The following is a 23,574-nucleotide window of genomic DNA, read 5'->3' as shown; positions in this document are numbered from 1 at the left end:
CAGACACCTCTTCCTCTGTTAATTCAGAATCAAATTACCACTAAATAGATTCTCTGATCTGGTCAGACTACTGTTCCAGTCAACCGCTCACTTGTCTGCCTTCTAATTCCTGCAGTCTGTGACTTCTATTGTTCCTATATCAATGCTGATTTTTCTTGCTGGTAAGTTAGGAACACTATTGTTACTTTTGCCTTGCTTTGGAGCCTCATTGGAGCTAGCCTGATTGGCAACACATTGGAACAATTCATCCATCTCAAACTGACAAGGCTTGTACTACAACCACAGGTGGACCAGCTGTCTGACCTCCTTGACAGCACTGGCTGGCTTGGCTGGCTTAGAGCTGCTGTATCCACCTAATGCCCCAGCGATTGCTACTGGCCACATGGCCATCAGCTGACAGCCATGGCTTTCAGAACCACTAGTCCAGGCTGCTGGGGTTGTGCTGGGGCTGCAACAGGTGATAGCAGGTGAAGAGCAAGTTTTGGGACTACAGTGATTTCAGACAACTGTGTTGCAAAACTTCTTCATGGCCTATGCATATCAACATGAACATGGTATAGAATTTCTTTGAAGAAGGGCTCAGAGACAGGATGAATGGATAGATGGATTCTTGGTCTAAGCCACTACAGGTGGTTTTCATAGAATATAGGGCTGGGATAGTTAATGACAAGTCATCTAATTTCTAGATGCCTACCCCAACAAATTTATTTTTTTCTTAACGACTTCAAAAACATCTCCAGATATTACATGCCAATGCTTAAATGTATTTATAATGTCTCACACTTCCTTTTCAGAAATGCCACACATCTGAAGTGCTATTATTATGCACAGCAGTGGAATCAGGCTCGGCTACACTGCGTTCAACACGTGATCTAAGCTAAGGACTCACAGTGCATACTAAGATAAAACTAACTAGAAATCACAGAAACCCAGGAAGTTACAAGGTTCTCTTTTGATACAATCATTATGAAAGAGAAGATCTGTAAAGTCAGTAATCTAAGAGCTGCTTTTTGAATGAGGAGTGTCTGAGGAAGAATCTGAAAAGCTTGTGCTTTACAGGACAGGATTCAAATGGAATACCCTGCAACATCCATTTTTAGACATCCTCCAGAGATACATCTTCTATTCCATAACAGATCGAAGATCAAAGCTCTGATCTGCAAAACAAGTGTTTTGCTTCTTCATATCACCCATCACAACCACTGCAGAATTCATCCAGTCCGGATCAAAAACTTTACATGACACATTTGTAAATACAGGTTTTCAACCAAGGAATACCATGTTTGTTGCTTTTTAATAAGTGTCTTCTTCAGAACCAGTATACAATTTGATAATTTGAAGTTCAACTTTGGGAGGGGTGGAGGAAATAGAAGGCAGGTTTTCAACTGATTTTTCATAATCTTAGCTCTGCTGCCTTCATTTGATCTTTATGATTTATAAGGGTTAAGTATGACATAAAGGTGGTGAGAGACAACAGACAACCTTCCACATTTTTCAAGGAAAGACAATAGCTGGCATGAAAGTTATTTTCAGAGATAAGTGTATATAGCTCCCTTTATCCCCTGCAAATTTTATTCAACCCTCCAAAAATCCTGTTCTTTTATATTTGCAAGCAAATTTTTAGATTTCTAATTGTGCATGGGTTATATACTTCAGCATACATTTTCTCACCTCTTCAGCTTCATGTGCTATTAACTGTGCCATTAGCATTTTTCGTCGTCTCTTTTCTCGTTGTTCTCTAGCAAACATATCTTCCTCTAAACGTTTTTGAATTTTCCTTATATAGTCATCATCTGAATAAATACCTAACAGCTCAGTTGCTGTCTGTGCTGTAATTTCTTGAGCTGTTTCTTGCAACTTCTGTGTTTGCAACGATTCTTTTATATTGCTGATTGAAAAGATTAAAAAGAAAAAGATCACTGAGTTTATAGGAATTATGGTTCTTAGAGGTGTTTTTATACGGATCCCTGTACAGTTATGTGCAAGTCTGACAAATGCACAACAGCACTCTTTGTGGGCACTGTGGCTACTTATTCGTGCTCTTGTGCCCCACAATGACCACTAAGTCCAGAGGAGGGCTCCAGCACTGACTTGAGCCAACTGCCAATTAGTTGATTTGCTAATACGGAGCCAAATTCTGCAGAAACAGGAGATTAGGATGGCTCACAGAATATCAAAGAAAGATGGGTTACTCTTCAATATACCCATGCAGTCTTGCAGTTTTGCAGAGTTATTAATCACAGGTTGTTTACACGCAGAAGTATCGACAGCAGTATGTATGAGTGCCACCTCTTCTGAGTATGGTATACAAATTACTAAAGGTAACAGAATGACTATTAAAATTATTCACAAATAAATCAACATCCAGATAAGTCTAAGGAGAAAAGTTACTTCTATTACCTTTGAAATGTTTTACTGTTTATGTACATCCACAACCATTCTTGCCTCTCTGCAAGTCTAACTGACCTTACAGACTCAATGACTGAAATGAACAGAGAAGAAGAGATGCACTTTATGTTCTTTGTTGCTGCATATATGGCAAAAAGGAGAGACGGAACCTTGAGCCATCCCTACCACAACTAAAGGTAAGGTAAAAACACTAATGGTGCTGCAGCTGGAATATTTGCAGTGCTGGTGGGACAATCACTCAAAGGACAACCACAGCTCAAACTAAACAAGCCACTACATTTTCCTCAAGTAGCTGTCTACACAGATAGTAGGCACCTGACACAGGATCCTGTCTAATCTTAACAATCTAATATCCAAATATTACCTGCCAGTGACTTGGCTGTGTACTGCAGAGGCATTTCCTGCCAAAGACTTCTCAAATTTTTTAATATTCTTGTATGTGTCCTGAAGAAATAACACAAAATTTAATGTTTCTTTTCTCTTCACAAAGCATCATAAGGAAGGTTCAACAGAGTAAGTATTAGGGAATTATTTTTATGTCATGTTAGTACAACAGACATGTTTACACTGAAAATATTTTAAGCATCAGCTAGATAAAGAAAAAAGGCAAGACTATTTCCTTCTTCTACCTTTCATTTCCTTCCCCCCTCCCCTTTTCCTAGCTATACCTATGTTCACCAGCCAGAAAATCCTAAGATTTTGCAGCTGTTCATTCTACAGGATAATTCTGATTTTATGTAGGACTCTAGCAGTTTATATAATTCCCACCATTCTGGGATTTGAAACAAGATATTCTGGGCTATGATCTGCTTTAGATTGAGTATCTTGAATTTATCCCTGATAGTTACTCAAGCAAATATGTTCCTACATTCTACATTTAAATGCATCTTTTGTGGTTGTGCAGTTGCAAAAACTGGTAATATTTGCACTCCTAATGAAAATACAATCCATGAACTGTTAGATTACAATCCAAGCACTCCTCAGCCTTAGTTAATACAGAACTTTTTTTTTATTACTGCATTGCCATCATCTCTTGATTTCGTCTAAGACTATTGTCTATTTCAGCTGTTACTAACATTTTTGATATAGCAGGCAGTTTTAGACTCTGTTACAGAAGAGTTAATACGTTATGGTGCAAAATTTCATCATGCACAAATGAGAAGGAAACATTAAAGCTTTTATTTCACATATTCTACTCAGTAGACTAGAAGCTAAAATACTGTCAACAATTAAATTAGTACCTACCTATGGTATTTATTCAGTAAGAACTTCCTCTTACATCAAAACAAATTTTTACTCAGTAACAAATGCAGAATCATAATCATATTAATATTTAGCCCCATTTTCACTGGTGGAGTCTACTATATCTTTTTAACTGTTGTATCTGCAGCTTTTGGATGGTGCAAGTAGAGTATTTGTAAGTGTAAATGCTCCCAGAAATCATATGTTTTGCAAGTTCATACAATTAATATTGAAAGAGTATAGATGATAATTACCTCTGCTTCTCTTTTCTTCTTTAAGAGTCTTTTGGCTTCAATAGCTTTTATGGTGTGGCTTGGTGGTGGCTTTGGAATTTGTATAATGGCTGCTTGAATCCTGGCCATTATTTCATTTTGTCTTCTTCTTCCTATGCGATGCTGAATATTCAACATCTTGTGTTTAAACAAAATACACCATAGGGCCCTAATACGCTACCTATATATCTATGAAGTAAATGTAATTAAGCTATAAGGAAAAAAATCTTCCAGGAAGAAAGTAGAAAAGCTTATCAAGACTCCAGGCTTGAGCAAATGACTTTTCTTTCTTTCTTTCTCTTTTTTTTAAAAGTGGATCACTAAAATGCCATGAAAGCAAAAAATTCTTTATCTTTTGTCCACAGTTAAACCTTAAGAATATTCTCAGCCACTGTACTCATAAATCACCATTTTTATATCAAGAAGTAGAAGTTGTAAAATGCCCTTTAAAGTATCGTTCTACTTTCTGAATAATCTGACAGTTACGTTCTCAACGTTTTGAGGATGACAATATATTTTTTAAGTACCATTATCAGAAAATGGTACATCTGTAGAAGCTCTGTCTGCATTATCAAATAGTGTGGTGCAATAGAAGCATACCTGTAAAAAAAACAGTTTGAGCTCAATGCCTTACAGGCAGTTAAGGGCTAGGATTAAATTCTAGCTCTGGTATGGTTCCTGTTTCAGGTCAGAATTCAGCACAGAAACTGAGAATACCAGCTTCCTGCTACAGTAACTGAGAATACCATTAGGTAATATTGCCACTGAACAATGAGTCTCAGGTGATCAAGAAGTAACAAACATTTCGATTACACTAGTTAAAAGTGCAATACAAATACATGCAGTTAAAGGTGGAATTGAGTGGAAAAGAAGTTTTTTTACAAAGTGTCAAAGATAGTTAAAAATAAATATGTAATATATCAAATAAGATAATAAATTTTCTTTTAAAATTTTATTTTGAATATTTTGCGTATTGCTTGTATTTTCTTTTCTAGATACATGAAGGGAATTTTTTTTCATTCTTATTCATGCAGTGGCAATAGAACAGCTAAATAACTACAGTAAGACTCCTCCCTTTAATTAGCCATACAAAATGCTCAATCTCAAATTAGTCAACTTCATTTTCATTGTGGTTCAACATCCCTTGGATAGCTGGCCAGTTCCTCTATATAAACTACAGGCTGTACTTTGGATGAGTGTACCCATATCTTAAGAAGTTAGTTTCTCTTTTCTACTTTATCAGAACAGCTACACAGAGCTACAAGATGTTCTGAGGCCATACCCACTATAGGTCCCCTTCCCTGTCTTTTTTCTGCTTTTTAACAATGCTTCATCTTTTCTTCACAAATGAAGAATGCCACAAACCTCTTTTATAAGGACACCTTGGACTCATGCAGTTGTGAAATGCACACTTTGTCTTCAAATCTATCAGTATTTGCCAAGCATGCCAATATGCAAATACTCTCAATTTAATATTAAGTGATTTTGAAATATTAATGTTTTTATGGGTCTTATAACACCATATTGGCTTTATATCTACATATTAATGACTCCCATGCATATTTCTTTTCTTCGTTTTTGTATAAACATTACTACGTAGCACAGAATTAACAAGCATTCACACTGGCTTTAACTAACTCATTAGGTACATGACCTTAAGAAAATACTTCTTCAGAAGTCTAAAAAGTATGTAGTCACCTTTTCAATGTCTTGGGCTCTTTGTTCCTCTTGGAGCTTCTGAACTTTCTGTTGTTCTGCAATATGTATACGAGCTATTTTATCTTCTACTGCCTTAGATTTTATTTCAAAATGGTCTGAAATCTGCTGTAGTTGTAAATCAGCCTGACGTGGCGTTAAAGTTTTCAAACGCTAAAATTAAACATCAAGCAATGAAGAGTCAGAAACAGTAAAAAACTTATTTAGATATGATAATTTTTGCAATAGTAATTTCAAACTGTGTTTTCCTCTGTTAATGTACACAGAACAACATCTAAATATGGTCAAATATTTTTTCAGAAAAACATGACTAGCTCCATGGAAAAGAACATGCAGATTTGAACTTGAACAATGCCAAACTTTGTTTAGTTTGGAGAAAAGGAGACTGAGGGGCAATCTCATCACTCTCTACAGCTTCCTGAGGAGGGGAAGTGGAGACGGAGGTGCTGAGCTCTTCTCCCTGGGATCCAGTGGCAGGATGCATGGGAATGGCTCAAAGCTGTGCTAGGGGAGGTTTAGACTGGACATGAGGAAGCATTTCTTTACCAAGAGGGTGGTCAAGCATTGGAAGAGGCTTCCTAGAGAGGTGGTCGATGCCCCAAGCCTGTCAGTGTTTAAGAGGCATCTGGACAATGCCCTTAACAACATGCTTTAACTTTTGATCAGCCCTGAAGTGGTCAGGCAGTTGGACTAGATGATCATTTTAGGTCCCTTCCAACTGGAACTATTGTATTCTATTCAAACTGAAATATAGAAAATTCAACTTAATGATAAGAAAAAAAGAATTACTGAAAGGGTGATAAACAATTTGCCCAGACAGATGTGAAGTCTCCATCTTTGGACATATTCAAAACCCAAATGAACAAGGTCCTGAGCAACCTGCTCTAGCTGACTTTGCTTAGAGCGGGGGGGTGGATTAAGTGACCTCCAGAGGCCCCTTCCAACCTCAACTATTCTACAATTCAAATGGCATTCTGAACCTATCTATTGACAGGAGCTTCTCTCAGTTGCTTTATCTTCTTTAAGCTATCCCTCTCCAGATGAAGGGATGTTTCGACTGTTTGGTACTATCCTTGTACTTCTTGTTAAACTTTCTGCCTGTAGACTATTTTTCAGGAAGTGTGCTAGAAAAAAAAGTGAAATTTCACCCAGCTGAATTTGATTCACGATATATAGCTTCTTAATGATTGCTCAGCCCAATAACAAAGTATGCTCTGCACATGCTGAACATTACTGTTGAAGACATGAAGAATGTCCTTAACAGAATCTACTGCACTGATACTGACTTCCTCTTAGATCCTCATTCCCCTTTGTTTTTTCCTCTTCGTATTACTCAGCATATGGTTATTGCAGACTGGAGTGTAGTATAAATATATAGAGAAGGAACAACAGAAGGAACCAAACCACTGTGGCACAAAGCTCAACACAATTATAAACAGGTTTCCTGGAGGTGAAATTAGTCTAAGTTGATACCTAGACTGCAACGCACTCTGCAGTCTGTACTGATCAAATAAGCAAAATGGCAGCTGCTCCACAACTATTAGCTTTTGTTGCTATGCATATTTTAAGTCTGGAGAAAGCTTAAAAACACAGTGGGTAACACAGAATGAGCCAAAACAAAGGAACAGAAAACACACATGATCAATATCCCCATAAGTCACAGATAAACTGTGTAATCCCACTGTCTATGTATAAGACATAGCAAAGGACTGCTTCTTTTCCATATAAGTATTGGGTTTTGAATAGGAGATTTAAAAAGAGGGGAGGGGAAGCATGTAACATGCTTGAGATGTACATGTAAATATGCTACCTTTTTTCCTATATATTTACACAAAATAGGCAGTTAGTTACCTCTCGATACAAAACACTTTCAATAGACTTAAGCTTTGCAGTTGCTGCAGGTCTCATTGCTTCCATGGCTACTCCAGTGAGCTTTGCCTTTCTCTTTTTTTCTAAAGCAATATACAATTCATATAAAAGCTTTGTTGCAGCCCCATGCTGTCCTGTCATGATGTCTTGGGCCACATTCTCATTAAACTGTACACCAAGGAGGTGAAGCGTGGGCTCCAGGCGAGAAAAATTGTTAAGTTTTGCACTTGCAACCCTATATGATTAAAAACAACAACAACAGAATCAGAACATAAACTTATTTTCAATTCCAACTTGTTGCAGTAAGCATGGTGGTGACATTTATCTCACACCAAGATAAGAGGGGGAAAAAAACCCCACAGAGGACTTCCTTAAAATAATGTGATATACACTTTGGCTTAGGTTTTTTACTGCAGTGCATGTAACTGCATTGGTCTACTAGGCATAACTTTTGGAAAAAATAGAGAACACATTGGGTTATATGAATCTTGATACATGCACACACAAAGTGCATCTGACAGCAAAAGTTTACCCCCAGTTCAGCTAATCGTATACCATCCACAAAAAGTACAGAGTTAGAATGAAGTTTCTGTATTAACTGTATCAATCTGCTTGAGCTCTAACCAGCCAAAATATAGGAAATTATTTTAAAAAATCCATATAATCTATTAACCCTCACAACACATAGCCATATTTCTTCTCCAACAAAAAGAAATGGACACATGGGTTGGAGCAGCGTTAAAAACAAAGGCTATGGTCTCAATGAGCTATACACATTCAAAACTGAAACAGTGGCTTGCAGATCAACATTTGCTCTTGATATGTAGATTCTCCTGCAGAAGCACTCAAGATCAATAGATATACAGGCCAAAAAGAAGTAACAATAAATTATCACTGTATGACAATTAACACATCAAATTTCATCCAACAGATCCATAACTTCAACCTGAGTCAGAACATCATGTTTTCTATACTGCTCTATCACTTCAGTTCACAATAGTTCCTTCACATGAACCAACATACTATTGAGGTGAGCCAAGCTACAGCATAATTCTACAAAAATGTCCAATTTTAACTTAAAACCTTCTGGTAACACAGTATTCACCTTATTCCTTGACGAAACAGTCCAGGAGTTCATTATTGTCACTATAATAGTCCGTGACTTATTTATTATACAATTATATACAACTGCAACTTACAACTCTTGAACACTTTTCTGCCATTGAGTCAAGGTTAAGGTGAGCCCTGTTGTCAGAAAACACCTCACATGCATTGAGAAGCTGTGGTGATATCACCTCTTATCTTTCTGTTCTGTAATCAGATCAGATGGAATTTCTCAACCTTGCCTCATGATACAAAAATGTTGTAAATCTTATTTCAAGGTCATTGTAAGAGTTCAGGGAAAACTACAATATTTTATTTTTCAAATATGGACAGCCAAACTGGAAAAAGTTTTCCAGTAGTATTCCTTTTAAAAAAAGTAGTATCACATTCCCAATTATTATTCCCTTGCTTATATGTCCAAGAACTGTGCAACATAAGCAGATAATATAGTTAAATAGACCTTGACTAGTTAGTTACAATGACCCCACATTCTTTTCTTTTAGTGCCTTCTATATTACAGTTGCCTATCATAAAAAAGGAATCTACATTTCTCCCACCACCACCCCAAAAGGTATGATCTTGCCTTGGGCTGTGCTAAAATATATTAAAGTGATGCCAGCTTACCAAATGATCCATGAACAATATCCTTTTCCTTAACAGCACACTCCAAATTTTAAAACTATTACTTTATAGATATTAAGTAGGATAAGGCAGGTACAGGTTCTTGCAGGCTTTCAGGACCTTACAATGACTACTATACATTAATAACTGATTTACTGTGCAGAAGAAAAAACTTGGAATTGAGACAACATTGCCTCAATTCTTGATAGGTGTCAAAGGATCAATGTCAGTAATTACTAGAGAAGAAAATAATGAAAAAAGGTGAAAAAAATCAAATTATCTTTACAAAGTCGTGGAGTACTGTGGTAAAGAACACCACATACAGTCCTCCTCCCTATCATATGCCAGATACTCTCATACCTTAATAACTCTCAGGCCCTTTCTCTGGGCCTGGTCGAATACATCCATGCCTTTCCTACACCGGGGAGTCCCAAACAGGACACAGCACTCCGGATGTGGTCTCACTAGTGCCATATCTTCTTAATGTGGTCCAGGATGCTGTTGGTCTTCTTTGCTGCAAGGGCACATTGCTGGCTCATGGTCAACTAGTTCTCCTTCAGGGCCTCCAGGCCCTTCTCTGCAAAGCTGCTTTCAAGACAGTTGGCCCCCCAGCTGGTACTGAAGGCATAGGGGTTTCCTCACCAGACGCAGGACTTTGCATTTCCCTTTGCTGAACTTGACGAGATTCCTGTCAGCCCTCTTCTCCATCCCATCAAGGTCTCTCTGAAGGGCAGCACAATCATCTGGTGTATCAACCACCCCTTCCAGTTTCGTATCATCTGCACACTTGCTGAGAGTGCACTCTGTCTCAATCATGCAGGTCATTAATGAAGATGTTAAACAGCACTAGTCTCGGAATCAGCACTTGGGCTACACCGCTAATCGCTGACTGTCAGCTGCACTTCACACTGCTGATCACAACCCCTTCAGCCTGGCAGTTCAGCCAGTTTTTAGTCCACCTCACTGCCCACTTACCTAGTCCATACCTCATCAGTTTGTCTATGAAGATGTTAAGGAAGACAGTGTCAAAAGTCAATTTAAACAGCATACGCTGACCTTCTCTCAACCACTGAGCCCACCACCTCATTGTAGAAGGTTGTCAGGTTAGTCAGGCATGATTTCCCCTTCATAAACCCACGCTGACAACCCCAGTCATCTTCTTGTCCTTAATATACTTGGGAATGGTTTCCATGCTTATTTGCTCCATCAGTTCGTAGGGACTAAAGGGAGGCTGGCTGGCTTGTACATCCCCAATTCCCCCTTCTTGCTTTCCTTGGAGAGAGGAGTGGCAGTTGCATTCTTCTAGTCCTAGGAATCTCCCCCAATCACCAGGACTTTTCAAAGATTATTGAGAGTGGCCTAGCAGTGACATTGGCCAGGTCCCTCAGCATGTGTGGGTATATGCCATCAGGTCCCATGGTCTTGTGTATTTCCAGTTTATTTAAGTGTTCCTTAAGCTGATCCCCCTCCACCAAGGGTAAATCTTTCTTATAGAATCAGAGAATGGTCTGGGTTGGAAGGGACCTTAAAGATCATCTAGTTCCAACGCCCTGCCATGGGCAGGGACACCTTCCACTAGACCAGGCTGCTCAAAGCACATCCAGCCTGGCATTGAACACTTCCAGGGATGAGGCATCCACAAATTCACTGGGCAACCTGTTCCAGTGTCTCACCACCCTCACAGTAAAGAATTTCTTCCTTACATGTAATCTAAATCTACCTTTTTCTAATTTAAAGCCATTATCCCTTGTCCTGTCACTACACGCCCTTGGCAAAAGTCCCTCTCTGGCTTTCTTGTAGGCCCCCTTTAGGTGCTGCAAGGCTGCTCTAAGGTCTCCCTGGGGTCTTCTCGTCTCCAGGCTGAACAACCCCAACTCTCACAGCCTGTCCTCATAGGAGAGGTGTTCCAGTCCCCAATCATCTTCGTGCCACTCCTCTGGACTTGCTCCAACATGTCCATCTCCTTCTTATGGTGGGTGCCCCAGAGCTGAATGCAGTACTCCAGGTGGGGTCTCATGAGAGTGGAGCAGAGGGGCAGAATCACCTCCCTCGACCTGCTGGTCATGCTTCTTTTGACGCAGCCCAGGATTTCGCTGGCTTTCTGAGCTGCGAGCACACATTGTCGGGTCATGCTGAGCTTCTCATCAACCAACACCCCCAAGTCCTTCTCTGCAGGGCTGCTCTCAATTCACTCATCACCCAGACTGTATTTGTGCTTGGGACTGCCCCAACCCAGGTGCAGGACCTTGCACTTGGCCTTGTTGAACTTCATGAGGTTCACAACGGTCCACTTCTCAAGCCTGTCAAGGTCCCTCTAGATGGCAGCCCTTCCCTCCAGCATGTTGGCCGCACCACACAGCTTGATGTCATTGACAAACTTGCTGAGGGTGCACTCAATCCCACCGTCCATGTTGCCAACAAAGATGTTAAACAGCACCAGCCCCAACACCGACCCCTGAGGAACATCACTCGTCACTGATCTCCACTCGGACATCAAGCCATTGACCATGACAGCCAATTCCTTATCCACCGAGTGGTCCATCTGTCAAATCCATGTCTCTCCAATTTAGAGACAAGGATCCATGTAGGACAGTGTCAAATGCTTTGCACGAGCCCAGGCAGATGACGTCAGTTGCTCTTCCCTTATCCACCAACACTGTAATGCCATTGTAGAAGACCACCAAATTTGTCAGACAAAATTTGCCCTTAGTGAAGCCGTGTTGGCTGTCACCGATCACCTCCTAGTCTCAAGGGCTTGGGATTTCTGAGTGTGAGTTTTACCAGTAGAGTAGACCAAGACAGAGAAGGCATTAAGTACCTCAACATTTTGCATGGCAGATGGAGGAGTATTCGAGAATCTGATAGGGGAATTGATCAATAGAACTGTTTCCTGCCATCTGTGATGCATGGAAGTCAACTCTGCGTGGCAACTACAGAGGCAGGTCCTGGATCTGCTTTGTGCCAGGAGGAAGGCAGCATCACCAGGGATGAAGAGGGGTGGAAGAAGATTACAGCATGGAGTGGAAAGAGAAATCCCTCCTTAGCCTCTAAGATAACCTTACAGAATAGGTACAAGGCCCTGGGTACGGTGGATGAAGCGCATGATGAGACAGAGGAGGAACCTGCACAAGCAGTCTTCCCAAGGGCAGAGAGACCAACCCCTCACAACAAAACCTGCATTAAGACCAGCACCAAGAAGAAACAGCGGTGAGTTATGGCCATTGGTGATTCCCTCCCGTGCAGAACGGAAGCACCCATTTGCAGACCCGACCCTCCTTTCAGGGAAGTTTTCTTCTTCCCTGGGTCCTGAATTAGGGACGTCACCACAAGACTGAACAGCCTAGTACAACCTTCAGACTACTACCCATTCCTGCTCTTTCACGTGGGTACAAATGATGTCAGAACAAAAAGTCTGAAGTCAATCAAAAGATAGTTCAGAGGCCTAGGGAGAATGCTAAAAATTCAGGAGCACAAGTAGTGTTTTCCTCAATGTAAGCACTGATGGCTTTTTTCACTGGGTCCTGTGCCCCAGTCAGCAGTAGGCTCATGTGTTCTCTAGCCTTCCTTTTGCTGTGGAGATACCTGTAAAAGCCCTTGTGGTTGCCCTCCATGTCCCTCATCAGTTTTGATTCCTAATGGGCATCAACTTTCCTAAAGCCACCCCTGCATACTCAGACAGTATCTCTGTGATCCTCCTGGGTCACCTGCCTGCTTCCACGTCTTGTATTCTTCCTTTTTATGTTTGAGTTTTGTCAGTAGCACTTTATTCTTCCATTCATGCCTCCTGCTGCCTTTGTTCAGTTTTATTCACATTGAGATGGATTATTCTCGGAGGAGATGATCCAGGGGAAAAAAAAAATTATTTAAAAAAAACCCTGATCAATCAGCTGTCTTGGACCCCTCTTCTCTTCAGGACCCTTTTACATATGTTTCTTCCAAGCAAATCCCTAAACAAGCCAAACTCTTCTGTCCTGAAGTCTAGGGTTGTGACGTTGCTATTGTTCACTCCTCTCAAGATCATGAACTCCACCATCTCATGGTCACTGCAGTCTATGCTGTGCTCTACCTCCCTTGTTTTACATACTAGGTTTAGTAGAATGTCTCCCCTCCTTAACTCCTCAGTCACATTTCTCATGAAGTTATCATCAGTACATTCCACTAACCTCCTGGATTGGTGGTGCCTGGTGGTGTTTCTCTTCCAGCAGATACCAACTTGGTTAAAGTTTCCTATTTAGACTGATGTCTGTAAAAATGAGAATGCTTCCAGTTGTCTCAAGAAAACCTTATGTACTTCTTCCTGCTCAAGTGATCTGTGGCAAACAGTCACCACAGCATCACCCAGCTTGGTCTTTCCTCTAATCCTAACCCATAAGACCTTGACTGGTCATCACCCATCCCAAGGCAGAGCTCCGTGCATTTCCTCTGCTCTCTCACATAGAGGACAACTCCTCCTCCTCACCTTCCCAGCCTGTCCATCCTAAGGAGCCTATATCCAGCCATGGCAGCATGCCAGTTGTGTGAGCTATCCTGCTGCTTCCTTGTGATTCCAATGATACTGTAGTCCTGCAACTATACACAGGCCTCTAATTGCTCCTGTTTGTTCCCCATGCTGCATGCATTAGTACACAGGCACTTCAGAGAGGCAGCCAGTTGTGTTGATTTACCACAAAAAGTGTGAATGCTTCTCCCATAGTGCTGTCTTCTCAGCACTTCTTTAATTGCATGCATACATTTGGGGGGTGGGCAGCCTTCTGCACCGTTTTGCCCCTCTTATTCACGTCACCCTCCTCCTCTTGCTTGCCAGTCTAGGCCATCACTTCCTCACTTGTTTGAGAGTAATCATCTCCTTCCCCCCTCACTACTAGTTTAAACCTATCCTCACCAGGTTTGCCAGCCTGTTGGCAAAGATGCTTTTGCCCAACATGGTCAGGTGGATCCCATCTCTTCCTAGCAGTCCTGTATCTTCAAAGATGATCCCACAACTGCAAAAAACAAATCCCTGCTGTTGTCAGCAGGTGCACAACTACTTGTTGACCTGTTGAATCTATCCACTTCTCACCAAGCCCTTTCACCTCACCAGCAGAATTGAGGAAAAAAACACTTGGGCCCCCATGCCCTTGACTTTTGCCTCCAGAGCCACTCTTGATATGCTCCAGGTCTCTCTGGCAGTATCCTTGGTGCCCACATAGAAGAGCAGCAGGGGTAATAGTGCAAGGGCTGGCCAAGCCTCTGCAGTCCTGGACCCAATCCCCAGCAAGCAGCAAACCTCCCTGGCTAGCATGGGAGGTTAGCAAATGGGCACCTCCATCTCCTGCAGGAGAAAGTCTCCCACTGCTATCACTCACCTTTTCCTCCTGGTGCTCCTGTGTGGTTCAGACTTTGCCAGCTCAGATGCTTTGTCGCACAGAGCCACCAGCCTCTCATCTGCTACCAAGGCAATGAACCTGTTCTGCAGCTGTGGATCAGCAGCTGGAGCAGGAACCTTCCTTCTCTTGCCAGGCATCACAAGCTGCCAGTCATCTCCTTCTCCCAACCCAACAAGCACAGATTCTGCCTGCCTCTCCCTCAGCACAGCTGCGGGTTCAGGTTCCTGCATCTGCAGTGTCTCAGAGAAGATCCAGTCAATCTCCTTTTCGTCATCTGTGATGCTGAACAGTCTACTGACCTCCTTCTGCAGCAGCTTGACTTGGTGAAACAAACCCTCCACAAGAACACCTCTGCAGGCAAAGCCACTACCTCCCCCTACCCAAGGCTAAGTAAAGACTCTGGGCATTCCCTACAGGCCAAGACATGAAGAATTGCCTTTTTTCTCCAGAGAGCAATCCAGAGAGTTGAGGCCTCTGACATTCTGAGTAGTTGCCCCAGTAGGGATCATGCCCTGTCATGCATCACTGCCTTTGCTGAGCACACATACACTGTCTCAGCAGAGTTTCTAACCTCTTCTTGTACCTGCTGAAGTGCAGCTTTACCAATTGCACCACCCTAATCAGAAGTCAGCTGGAGACAAGGGCTCTTCCTTTTATCAGTAAGGGTTGACAGAAGTTGTCAGAAGCTGCTAGAGCTTGCTAGAAGTAAAAGCCTCCTGACGCTACCCTTTCCCAGCAGCAGCAGGCACTCTAAAGTTCCTCGAAGAGTTACCAGGAGTTCTCCAATGATCCCAGAAATTCCTGAGAGATCTAGATGTCCTAGAAGCAGAGCCCAAAAACTGCTGTGCAAAACTGCCGTGTTTGTTGGCTGCCTTTGTTAGCTGTGTTTAAGCTGCTCTCCTATAAGTTGGCGAGGCTTGGATAGAAAAGGGTGTAAATAAATAAGAAGTCCAAAGAACATAAAGAAGAGGCTCAGAAGAAACAGGAAGAGGATGTACAGCCTGGCATGCTTGATATGCATGTGCACCAAGGTCTGCCAAAATGGAGCATAAGCCAAGGATCCCCATGAACTGCAACGTACCAAGGCTCACAGATCTGCACAAAATTTTTCAACTTCTTGTTTTTCTGTTCTTCTTCATTACGGATATTACACCAGTTTACTTGTAAACTTATAAATTCTTATATGATCTTTCACTAGGAGTTCACTCAGAGCCTCACAATGCATCTCCACCATTTTCATTTTAATGAAGATGTAATGGTCACCACCACACCACACCTCACCTCTGGATTCCTGGCTCTACACAGCTCCTGGGGACACTGTCAGTATCTCTAATCTTAGAGACATCCTTGAAGGGCTAGTTGAACTTCTGGTCTAACCTGCTACTATCGTAGTTACAATCAAAATGCATAATTTTCTTGAAGTAGTATGATCAATCTCTCTGGAAATACGAAGCTAATCCATGTGTCAAATACAAGTAGCTTTTGACTTACTAATAAACATATCAAATCTTGGTAAGTTCTAGATGTCTTTCCCACTCTGCATTAGCAAATCCAAACTGAAAAATAAATACTTTTTCTAATTTCTTTAAGAGACATGTTATCCATATATACTAACCTGCTCTGTGAAAATTGATTAAAGTCATCCTGAAGACCATATTTGTGTAGAAGTTCTCCTAGGAGGTAGCCAGTAGAAAATTCTTCTGCAAATGATCCTGGAACTAAGTTCAGGTTTGGGTTGTTTGTTTTTTAAAAAAATTAAGATAAGTAAAAGAATTAATATATTAATCTTAATGTTATTGTTTTTATAACAAAATTAAGTCCAAACTTTACTAAATAATCCAAAGGAATTTTAGGAGATTGATCTAGCAGTAACTAGTCTTCAAGTCACAAATAAATCTGCTTTCAGTGCAGTTATTTTGCAACATAAGTTTTAGGTAGCCATTTAATTGTCATTTTCAGTGTTAAAAAGTAAACGTTGTCATAATTGTCATTAAGATCACGGCAATACCTATAAATGATAACTACTAAATTTTCCATAAAAAATGCAAATAACAACAAAGCTAGATCTAATGTGCTTCTCTTCCACAGGAAGTTGCTCTCTCCTTGCAGAACAAATGCTTCTCCAAAGCCAGCACAACACCTGACATTCAAAACAAAGGACTGCTTTGTAAACATATTAAAAATTTTTATCCTCTGGGAGTCCTTATTAGCAGATGAAGCTTGATCTCTTCGTATCTCCTGAGAGCACTTGCGCCTTGAGGAAAACTAACTTCGCCTCGAAAATCACTGTCTTGCACATGAGGATTAAAAACGTACCTGAGGAGGTATCCGGGCGCGAGCAAGCGGGAGGGTTCGTCGGTAGGTCAGCGGGAGTTGGCCCCGGGGGACCCCTTGGATCCCCCGGCGGCACCACGGCCTGACCCGGCGGCAGCCCCCCGCGCTGACGGGCAAGCCTGCTGCCCCCCCGAGCCCCCGCCCCTTCACAACGCAGCGGGCCCCCCCCACTCACCCACGCTCCGGGAGAGCTTCACCTCCTCGTTCAGCCACTCGCACAAGATCTCCGACATGACGGGCGACGACGACGGCGGCAGCGGCGGAGGCGGCCCTCACGACCGCCCGGCACCGCGTCCCGTTGCCACGACGACCGGGCCCGGCGCATGCGCGATGGAGGAGGGGAAGGCGCCCCCGCCCGCTGCTGCGGCCGATCCTCGCGAGCGCGCGCGCCGCCGCGAAGGCTGCGCATGCGCTGCAGCGGGCGGGGGAGGGGAGGGAAGGGGGCGGGTTCGCGTGGGTGGCCGGGGCGGGCTGACGAGGAGGAAGGTGAGCGCGCTGCGAGCAGGAGCGCGTGCCCGCCTCCGCCGGCCGAGTGGCGCGCGCCGGGCCACGGCCCGGCCCGGCCCGGCCCGGCCCGGCCCAAGCGCCCCCCTCCGGCGGGGCCGTTCGGCGTTGGGCGGGCGAGCGCGGGGCTGCCCGTTGGGCTGAGGAGGGGGGCGGCTGAGCAGAAGGGAGCGGGGGGCTGGGGGGCGGGGAGGGGGGCGAACAGGATCTTTCTAGTCACAGGTGCTCGGTAGCCCCTGTCATTCGGCCATCCTCTGTCGTTTTCTGCGAGGCCTGTCGCCGGCGGGCGCTGCGGGGGCTGCCTGGTCAGCCGTCCTCCCCGCCCGCCCCACCCGCCTCCTCATGGCTGCGTGGCCGCGTGTCCAGCTGCCTGTTTAGTAGGTGTTTAATTCAGTGCTCCCCCCTTCCACCCGGCTTTAGGGGGCTCATTCCTGCATTTGCTCTTGCGCTAGCACGGATGGCGTGGAGCAGAGGAGTCTTGGGCTGACAAACGACCGCGCAGGAAGAAGAAAAATGAGGAAAAATTAATCCTGGGTAACCTTGCCGAATCCGTTCGCAGAAGAGCACAAATTACTGTCTTGGCACCGTAGGAAAGGGGGAGGGAGAGCAAGAACTGCTGAAAAAAGCACTGCTGGTTTGAATGTGTGCTACACATTTACAAGGATGTTTTTCAACAGTAGTGTTTGTGTAAGAAGTCTCGGAAGCGTTTGTGTGCCAGTTCAGCTGCGTGTGGCTCTGCGGTAGGCCAATTTGGGAATCCGAGCTTGGTTTGAAAGAAGCCTCATTGATACTCTTTCTTACTCAGCTTTCAATTGTAGTAGGTCATCTTTGGTTTAGAATCACACTGAAAGAATCATGAAGAGTTTTGTTCCCCCCATTTTGAAGAGTGTGTTACAAAAATGTAGACCATAGAGAAGAGAACTACATCTGGAAAATACAGTGTACACCATGGGCATTCTTCTTCTGGAAAAGATCTATAGTTGATTTAATTAAGTTTTCAAGTATCTTTCAGTGCAATACAGAGTCCTAAAGGACTATTTAATCTAAAAAAGACAGGAACAAGAGGATATAGTGGCTAATGACAACAAACCAACCATAATTTTCAAAAGTGACAAGGATTAACAGTTGACATAAACAACTTGGAATATTATGGATTCTGTACCTCTAGAAGTCTTCAGATTAAATCTCTGTGCTTTTACAGGCAGTGTCCTTTAAATCAAAATAAATGATTGAGTTTTGCAAGAGTAAATGTATAACTGGTCAGTCATTTATATCTTGACAAGGTCATTGTCAAATTAGTGGCACATGAATGAATCAGTAACAGGAGACTTCAAGAGAGGGGGAGTACTTTCCGGGCAGATGTTTAATATTTATATCCTTTTAAAGATTTAAAGTTTTGCATATATCTTAAGTTATAAAAATACCCACACTTTAGGGGAAGAAAAAAAATTGATTTTTTTTTTAATGATAATGTTTGCAGTGGGAGTTTCTACCATCAAAGTGTGTTTCTGGTATGTCAGAGTGCAAAGAACAAATCTATTTTAGCTTCAGCATGGAATTTTTTTCCTCAGCTCCAGAAATCAATATATATGTATTTATGCTTATATATAGTTACATGTTGCTGCAAGTAGTCATTAACAGAAGTTTATGTTGATTTAAAAAATGCAAACCTGAACTGATTTATATTAAGTCTAGAACTTCTTTCCATATTGCCTCTGACTCTGAAAAGCTGGTACTTCCTATATCTTTACAATTTTTTATGGAATGTATTCCTTCAAGTTCATTGTCATATTCAGTTGATTTCTAAACAGCTAATTTTATTTAAAAATAACATTAGTTGTTCAATCGGCTGAGACCTAAAAAAATCTTACTTAGATAAGCTAGAATTGTGAGAAAGATGTGGAATTCCTCTCGTATTTTAATTCAGTAGTGATTTGCTGTTTCATCTAACTCTGTCTTAGCTCTTAACAAATTAATGTAGCTTTCTTACAGGATTCTGAGTAGTGATGGAATAATGTAGTAATCAATTTTTACTTCATTCTTTCCCTGAATTTAAGAACTTGGAAAGATGTCTGTGTTCTGCACTGTGAAAGCTTGAGTCCAGAGAGTGTTTAAAGGAAAATACTTGCAGACAACAAGTAAGGTAACTGTTTCCCTAATTCTACCCTTGCTGAAAACACCAATATTTTTAAATAATAAGGTTATTTATTCTGTGTTCTGTTAATTTCTTACTCCTCTGCTAGGAATGCCAGTGGGAATGTCCTGGAAATTCCAAGCTGATTTTCCACAGGACGCTGTACTTCATATAATGTAGCTTTTAAACACTAACACTGGGCTGTGGAATGCATCTGAATTTTTCACCCAAAACTCTGTGTTTATTTTAAACTTAATGCATCCTCCTATGGACTTGCTTTGGAAGAGGAGAGAATTGTCTATAGGTTGTATTTGTAATGTTCAAAGGAATAGAAGACATTGAACAGCAATCTTGAGCACAGAAATTGAAGTGCCAGGGATTATCTGTTACATTTCATTCCTTTTGCCCTCCTGAAAGAAAGTGCATTTATGAAGAACAAAAGAATAGCTTATGACATAAAATCAAGCCTACAGCTTTTGTGGGTATTAGTTTTTAATAACATGGATGTAAAGTGGTATGCATAAAGAATAAAAGGGCAAAATCTAGTTCTTAAAGTTCTTATCAATAAACTTCAGCTTTTACCACAAAAGGACAATCAAAATACGCTAAAAATGTTCAATATACTAAACTGAAGGGGGAGTTAATTAGAGGAATGATTTCATCTTAATACAACCAAGATGAAGAAAAGTCAAATGGAGAAGTTCTTGAATTCTTAAATTAAATTGCATTTATATTGAAGCCATGCAGACAGTAGTAGCGCTAAACTGATACAAAGTAATTAAAGAATGTGTGGGTTCAGGAGTTTTCTTTTTTTTGTACCAGAATTTGTTGCTACATCATTAAGATTGTTCATAAACATTCTTAAGTATGATATTTTGTAACTTTATATTCTTTATTGTTTGGTTGCCTTGTCTCTTTCCTGTGAAGTTACGGAGAAGCTAAATAGCTTCCACTTCTTGTAGGGCTTCTTTTCCCTCTCTAGTTTGATTATTCATTTACTTAATGTTATTTATTCCCTCTGGCATGATCAAATGATCATGTCCTCTTAGAAACTAAACAAAACCTCATGATCTTAAGGTTTATGCTCAACACACGTTTCCACAGCTGTTTGCTAGCTACATCTCTTAGTTCCATTGCCTGTACTGACTTTTGGAACACCACAATTCTGGAACCCTGTCCTGACTCTTACCTTGGTTTTCTCTGTTGCCACAAGACAACAGCTATATTGATTCAGACCACTGTCATGACCTGGGCTGGACAGACCAGGGAGTAGTGTTGAGTTCGGAATTCCCGTGGGGTAAATTAAGGTGAAATGACACCAAACAATCAGTTAAAGATTTTATTCATGACAGAAGCAAACTGAACTTGGGAGGTGTGATAGTAGGTGGCGGGGTTTCTCACAACAGGAATTGGCATGGAACTACATCAGTGACCCGTGTAGCCCATGGTAACCATATATGTCAATTCAGGGAAGAAGGAGATCCCTCCCTTTGAGTCACGAGGTTCAGAGCAGACCCCATTGCTTTCTAGACTCCTTCTTAGAGAAGACCCCAGGGGCCGCTAGATCCACTCTTAGTCCCAGGCTTGGTCAGGAGTTTATGTCTTAAAGGGATGAGCTGTAGATGGATTGTGGGAAAGGAGAGAGAAAGAGAGAGTGAGACAGAGAGAGAAAAAGGAAGAGAAAAGAGAAAGATTTCACTGGTCCTGGGTCCAGCGCTGGTCCTACCAGCTGAGGGGTCCAGTTCTGGAGGAGGGGGGCGCGCATGGGGCTTCCATTTGTGTCCTTTTATCATCTCCTTGCCTCTCCTTTGGGCATGCACTTGAACTCATTAGGCTGATCAAGTGTCATGCGTGGTTTGTGCTTTCAGAACCTTTGGGAAATGGGTTGGTGGGCTTGGGGGTCGTTTGGGGAGTAACTTCTTCACTGCAGATGTGGCCATTGTTTGATCTTTGTATCAGAACAGGGAGTTGTGCACCCTCCAGCACAACCTCCCCAAGCTGTTGCTAATGTCTGTGCTGATGGGCTTTTCACCTGTGGTTCCTTGCTGTGCAGGGTTTGTTGTTATGCAGAGTTCATCTTTAAGCCGAACTTTCCCCACCACAATGTTTGAGACAGTAACTCTTTCAGTCTCTCACAACCACGTGTTTGTCTAGTCCAGTCTCTTTGTCTCTGACAATGATCAATAACAAATTCTGGGGAAGAAATTAGGGGAAAGCATATACTAAAACCTGTTGGCATATACTAAGACTCCCTACAGAACATTGTCCCAGCCACCATTTATTATGGTGAAGGAATTTCTGCATTCACGTACACTAGTACAATTAACTTTTCCTTCCATGAACACATGCAGACAGTTTTGAATCTCTGTAAATGTTTAACATTGACAGAGGTCGGTGGTAGGAGTTCCATAGCTTAATATGGCTTTATATGAACAAATTATATCACCCTTCATTATGTGAAAAAGTACACTGTTTTGTGTATTTTGAGGCTGCATTGTCTGCTCATTGCTTTCAGCACTCAAGTAGTTCTCTTATTTTTAAACAAGAATACTAGGCATCTGATTTGCAGGTTGAACTGATGTTTCAAGTGCTATCTTGCTTCCAAGAACTGTATAATGGATGTGTTTTATATGTACATTTACTGTCCATCTTTATTCTCTCTCCTTCCCTATTTTGGGGTTGTGGGGGTTGTGCCTCTGGAGAGAAACTGTGGTTTCTATGGCATATCCTGCTCTTTTTATTATCTGCATGAACAATGCTAGGGTGTGAGTGTGCTGTACAAGTACTGTAAAAAAAAAGTCCCCCACTTTAAGTATTTGTAGAACAAACACTTGGCAATGCTAATGTGGATACATACAATATATATCCAAGAACTGCAGTTACTGCTTAAGTAGCCTCTTCATATTTTAAACAAGTGTGTCACCTGTGGTCAAATACTGATGAGAATGTATGATGCAGTCTGGAAAATTACAGCTACACCGTGTGCAGGAAAATATTGTAACTGGGTGCATTGTTTTCTTTACTGCAAAGTGGATTATTAGTATGTAGGTTCAACTTGAATAAATCTCAGTAAATTAACTGGGCAAGATTAAGGCAAGAGAACTGCAGAGAAGTTCAGACACCATGAAGAAGAAACAGGGCAAAATGCTTCCAGTATGAGGAACAAGTGTAGTGTTATGGCTGACTGATGTTTTGATTGTTTTCCATACTAGTAACCAAGTAAGGAAGAAGATAATTTAATCTATTGCACAGAAGCATAACTCGCTTGTTGTACCTAAGACAATATGGTTCCGATTAGTTCAGTTATAGCACTTCCAAATTTAAGCCAAGGTCTGAAGAATTCTTTAGCTTCAAATGAGAATTTAGTGTCTCCAGTGTGATGTGTTTCTCAGGAATGACTGCCCACTACAGTGGATATTGGCACATAATATTGAATCCTTCATTCTCCAAGTGATGGAGGAGCCAACAAGGACAGGTGCTATACTGGACCTTGTTCTCACCAACAAGGAGGGGCTGGTGGGGAATGTGAAGCTCAAGGGCAGCCTTGGCTGCAGGGACTGTGAAATGGTGGAGTTCAAGATCCTTAGGGCAGTGAGGAGGGTGCACAGCAAGCTTGCTACCTGGACTTCAGGAGAGCAGACTGTGGCCTCTTCAGGGATCTGCTTGGTAGAGTACCATGGGATAAAGCCCTGGAGGGAAGAGGGGCCCAAGAAAGCTGGTTAATATTCAAGGATCACCTCCTCCAAGCTCAGAAGTGATGCATCCCAACAAAGAGGGAGTCAGGCAAAAATGCCAGGAGGCCTGTGTGGATGAACAAAGAACTCCTGGACAAACTCAAACACAGAAAAGAAGCCTACAGAGGGTGGAAGCAAGGACAGGTAGCCTGGGAGGAATACAGAGATATTGTCCGAGCAGCTAGGGATCAGGTTAGGAAAAGCTAAAGCCCTGATAGAATTAAATCTGCCAGGGTCCTCAAGGGCAACAAGAAAAGCTTCTATAGGTA

General features: G+C 42.0%; 2 protein-coding genes across 8 annotated transcripts in view; one reads left to right on the top strand and one right to left on the bottom strand.

Annotated features, from left to right (window-relative positions):
• Window positions 1–17,232, bottom strand: part of SPEF2 (sperm flagellar 2) — a 74,054-nt gene extending 56,822 nt beyond the window's left edge. For all 5 annotated transcript variants that reach the window (XM_069776451.1, XM_069776447.1, XM_069776450.1 and 2 more), the window contains exons 1-7: window positions 17,109–17,232; window positions 16,215–16,317; window positions 7,491–7,743; window positions 5,622–5,792; window positions 3,906–4,046; window positions 2,774–2,853; window positions 1,672–1,888 (exon numbers count right to left, since the gene is read on the bottom strand). In XM_069776451.1, coding sequence (XP_069632552.1) covers window positions 1,672–1,888; window positions 2,774–2,853; window positions 3,906–4,046; window positions 5,622–5,792; window positions 7,491–7,743; window positions 16,215–16,317; window positions 17,109–17,166 — 1,023 coding nt within the window. In that variant the 5' untranslated portion in view covers window positions 17,167–17,232. The remainder of the gene's footprint in view (window positions 1–1,671; window positions 1,889–2,773; window positions 2,854–3,905; window positions 4,047–5,621; window positions 5,793–7,490; window positions 7,744–16,214; window positions 16,318–17,108) is intronic.
• A 169-nt stretch (window positions 17,233–17,401) lies between these two features.
• The window catches only part of PRLR (prolactin receptor), a 157,928-nt gene continuing 151,755 nt past the window's right edge, over window positions 17,402–23,574 (top strand). For 2 of the 3 annotated variants that reach the window (XM_069776457.1, XM_069776452.1), the window contains exons 1-2: window positions 17,626–17,971; window positions 19,495–19,580. The gene's annotated coding sequence lies outside the window, so the exon portion shown is untranslated. Of the gene's footprint in view, window positions 17,420–17,625; window positions 17,972–19,494; window positions 19,581–23,574 lie in introns of those variants that run through there. The other variant, XM_069776456.1, reaches the window with a different exon arrangement.

Source organism: Haliaeetus albicilla, chromosome Z, assembly GCF_947461875.1.
Source record: "Haliaeetus albicilla chromosome Z, bHalAlb1.1, whole genome shotgun sequence".
Lineage (NCBI taxonomy): Eukaryota > Metazoa > Chordata > Aves > Accipitriformes > Accipitridae > Haliaeetus > Haliaeetus albicilla.
Note: the sequence above shows the minus strand (reverse complement) of the source record. Positions and strands in the feature narration are given on the sequence as shown.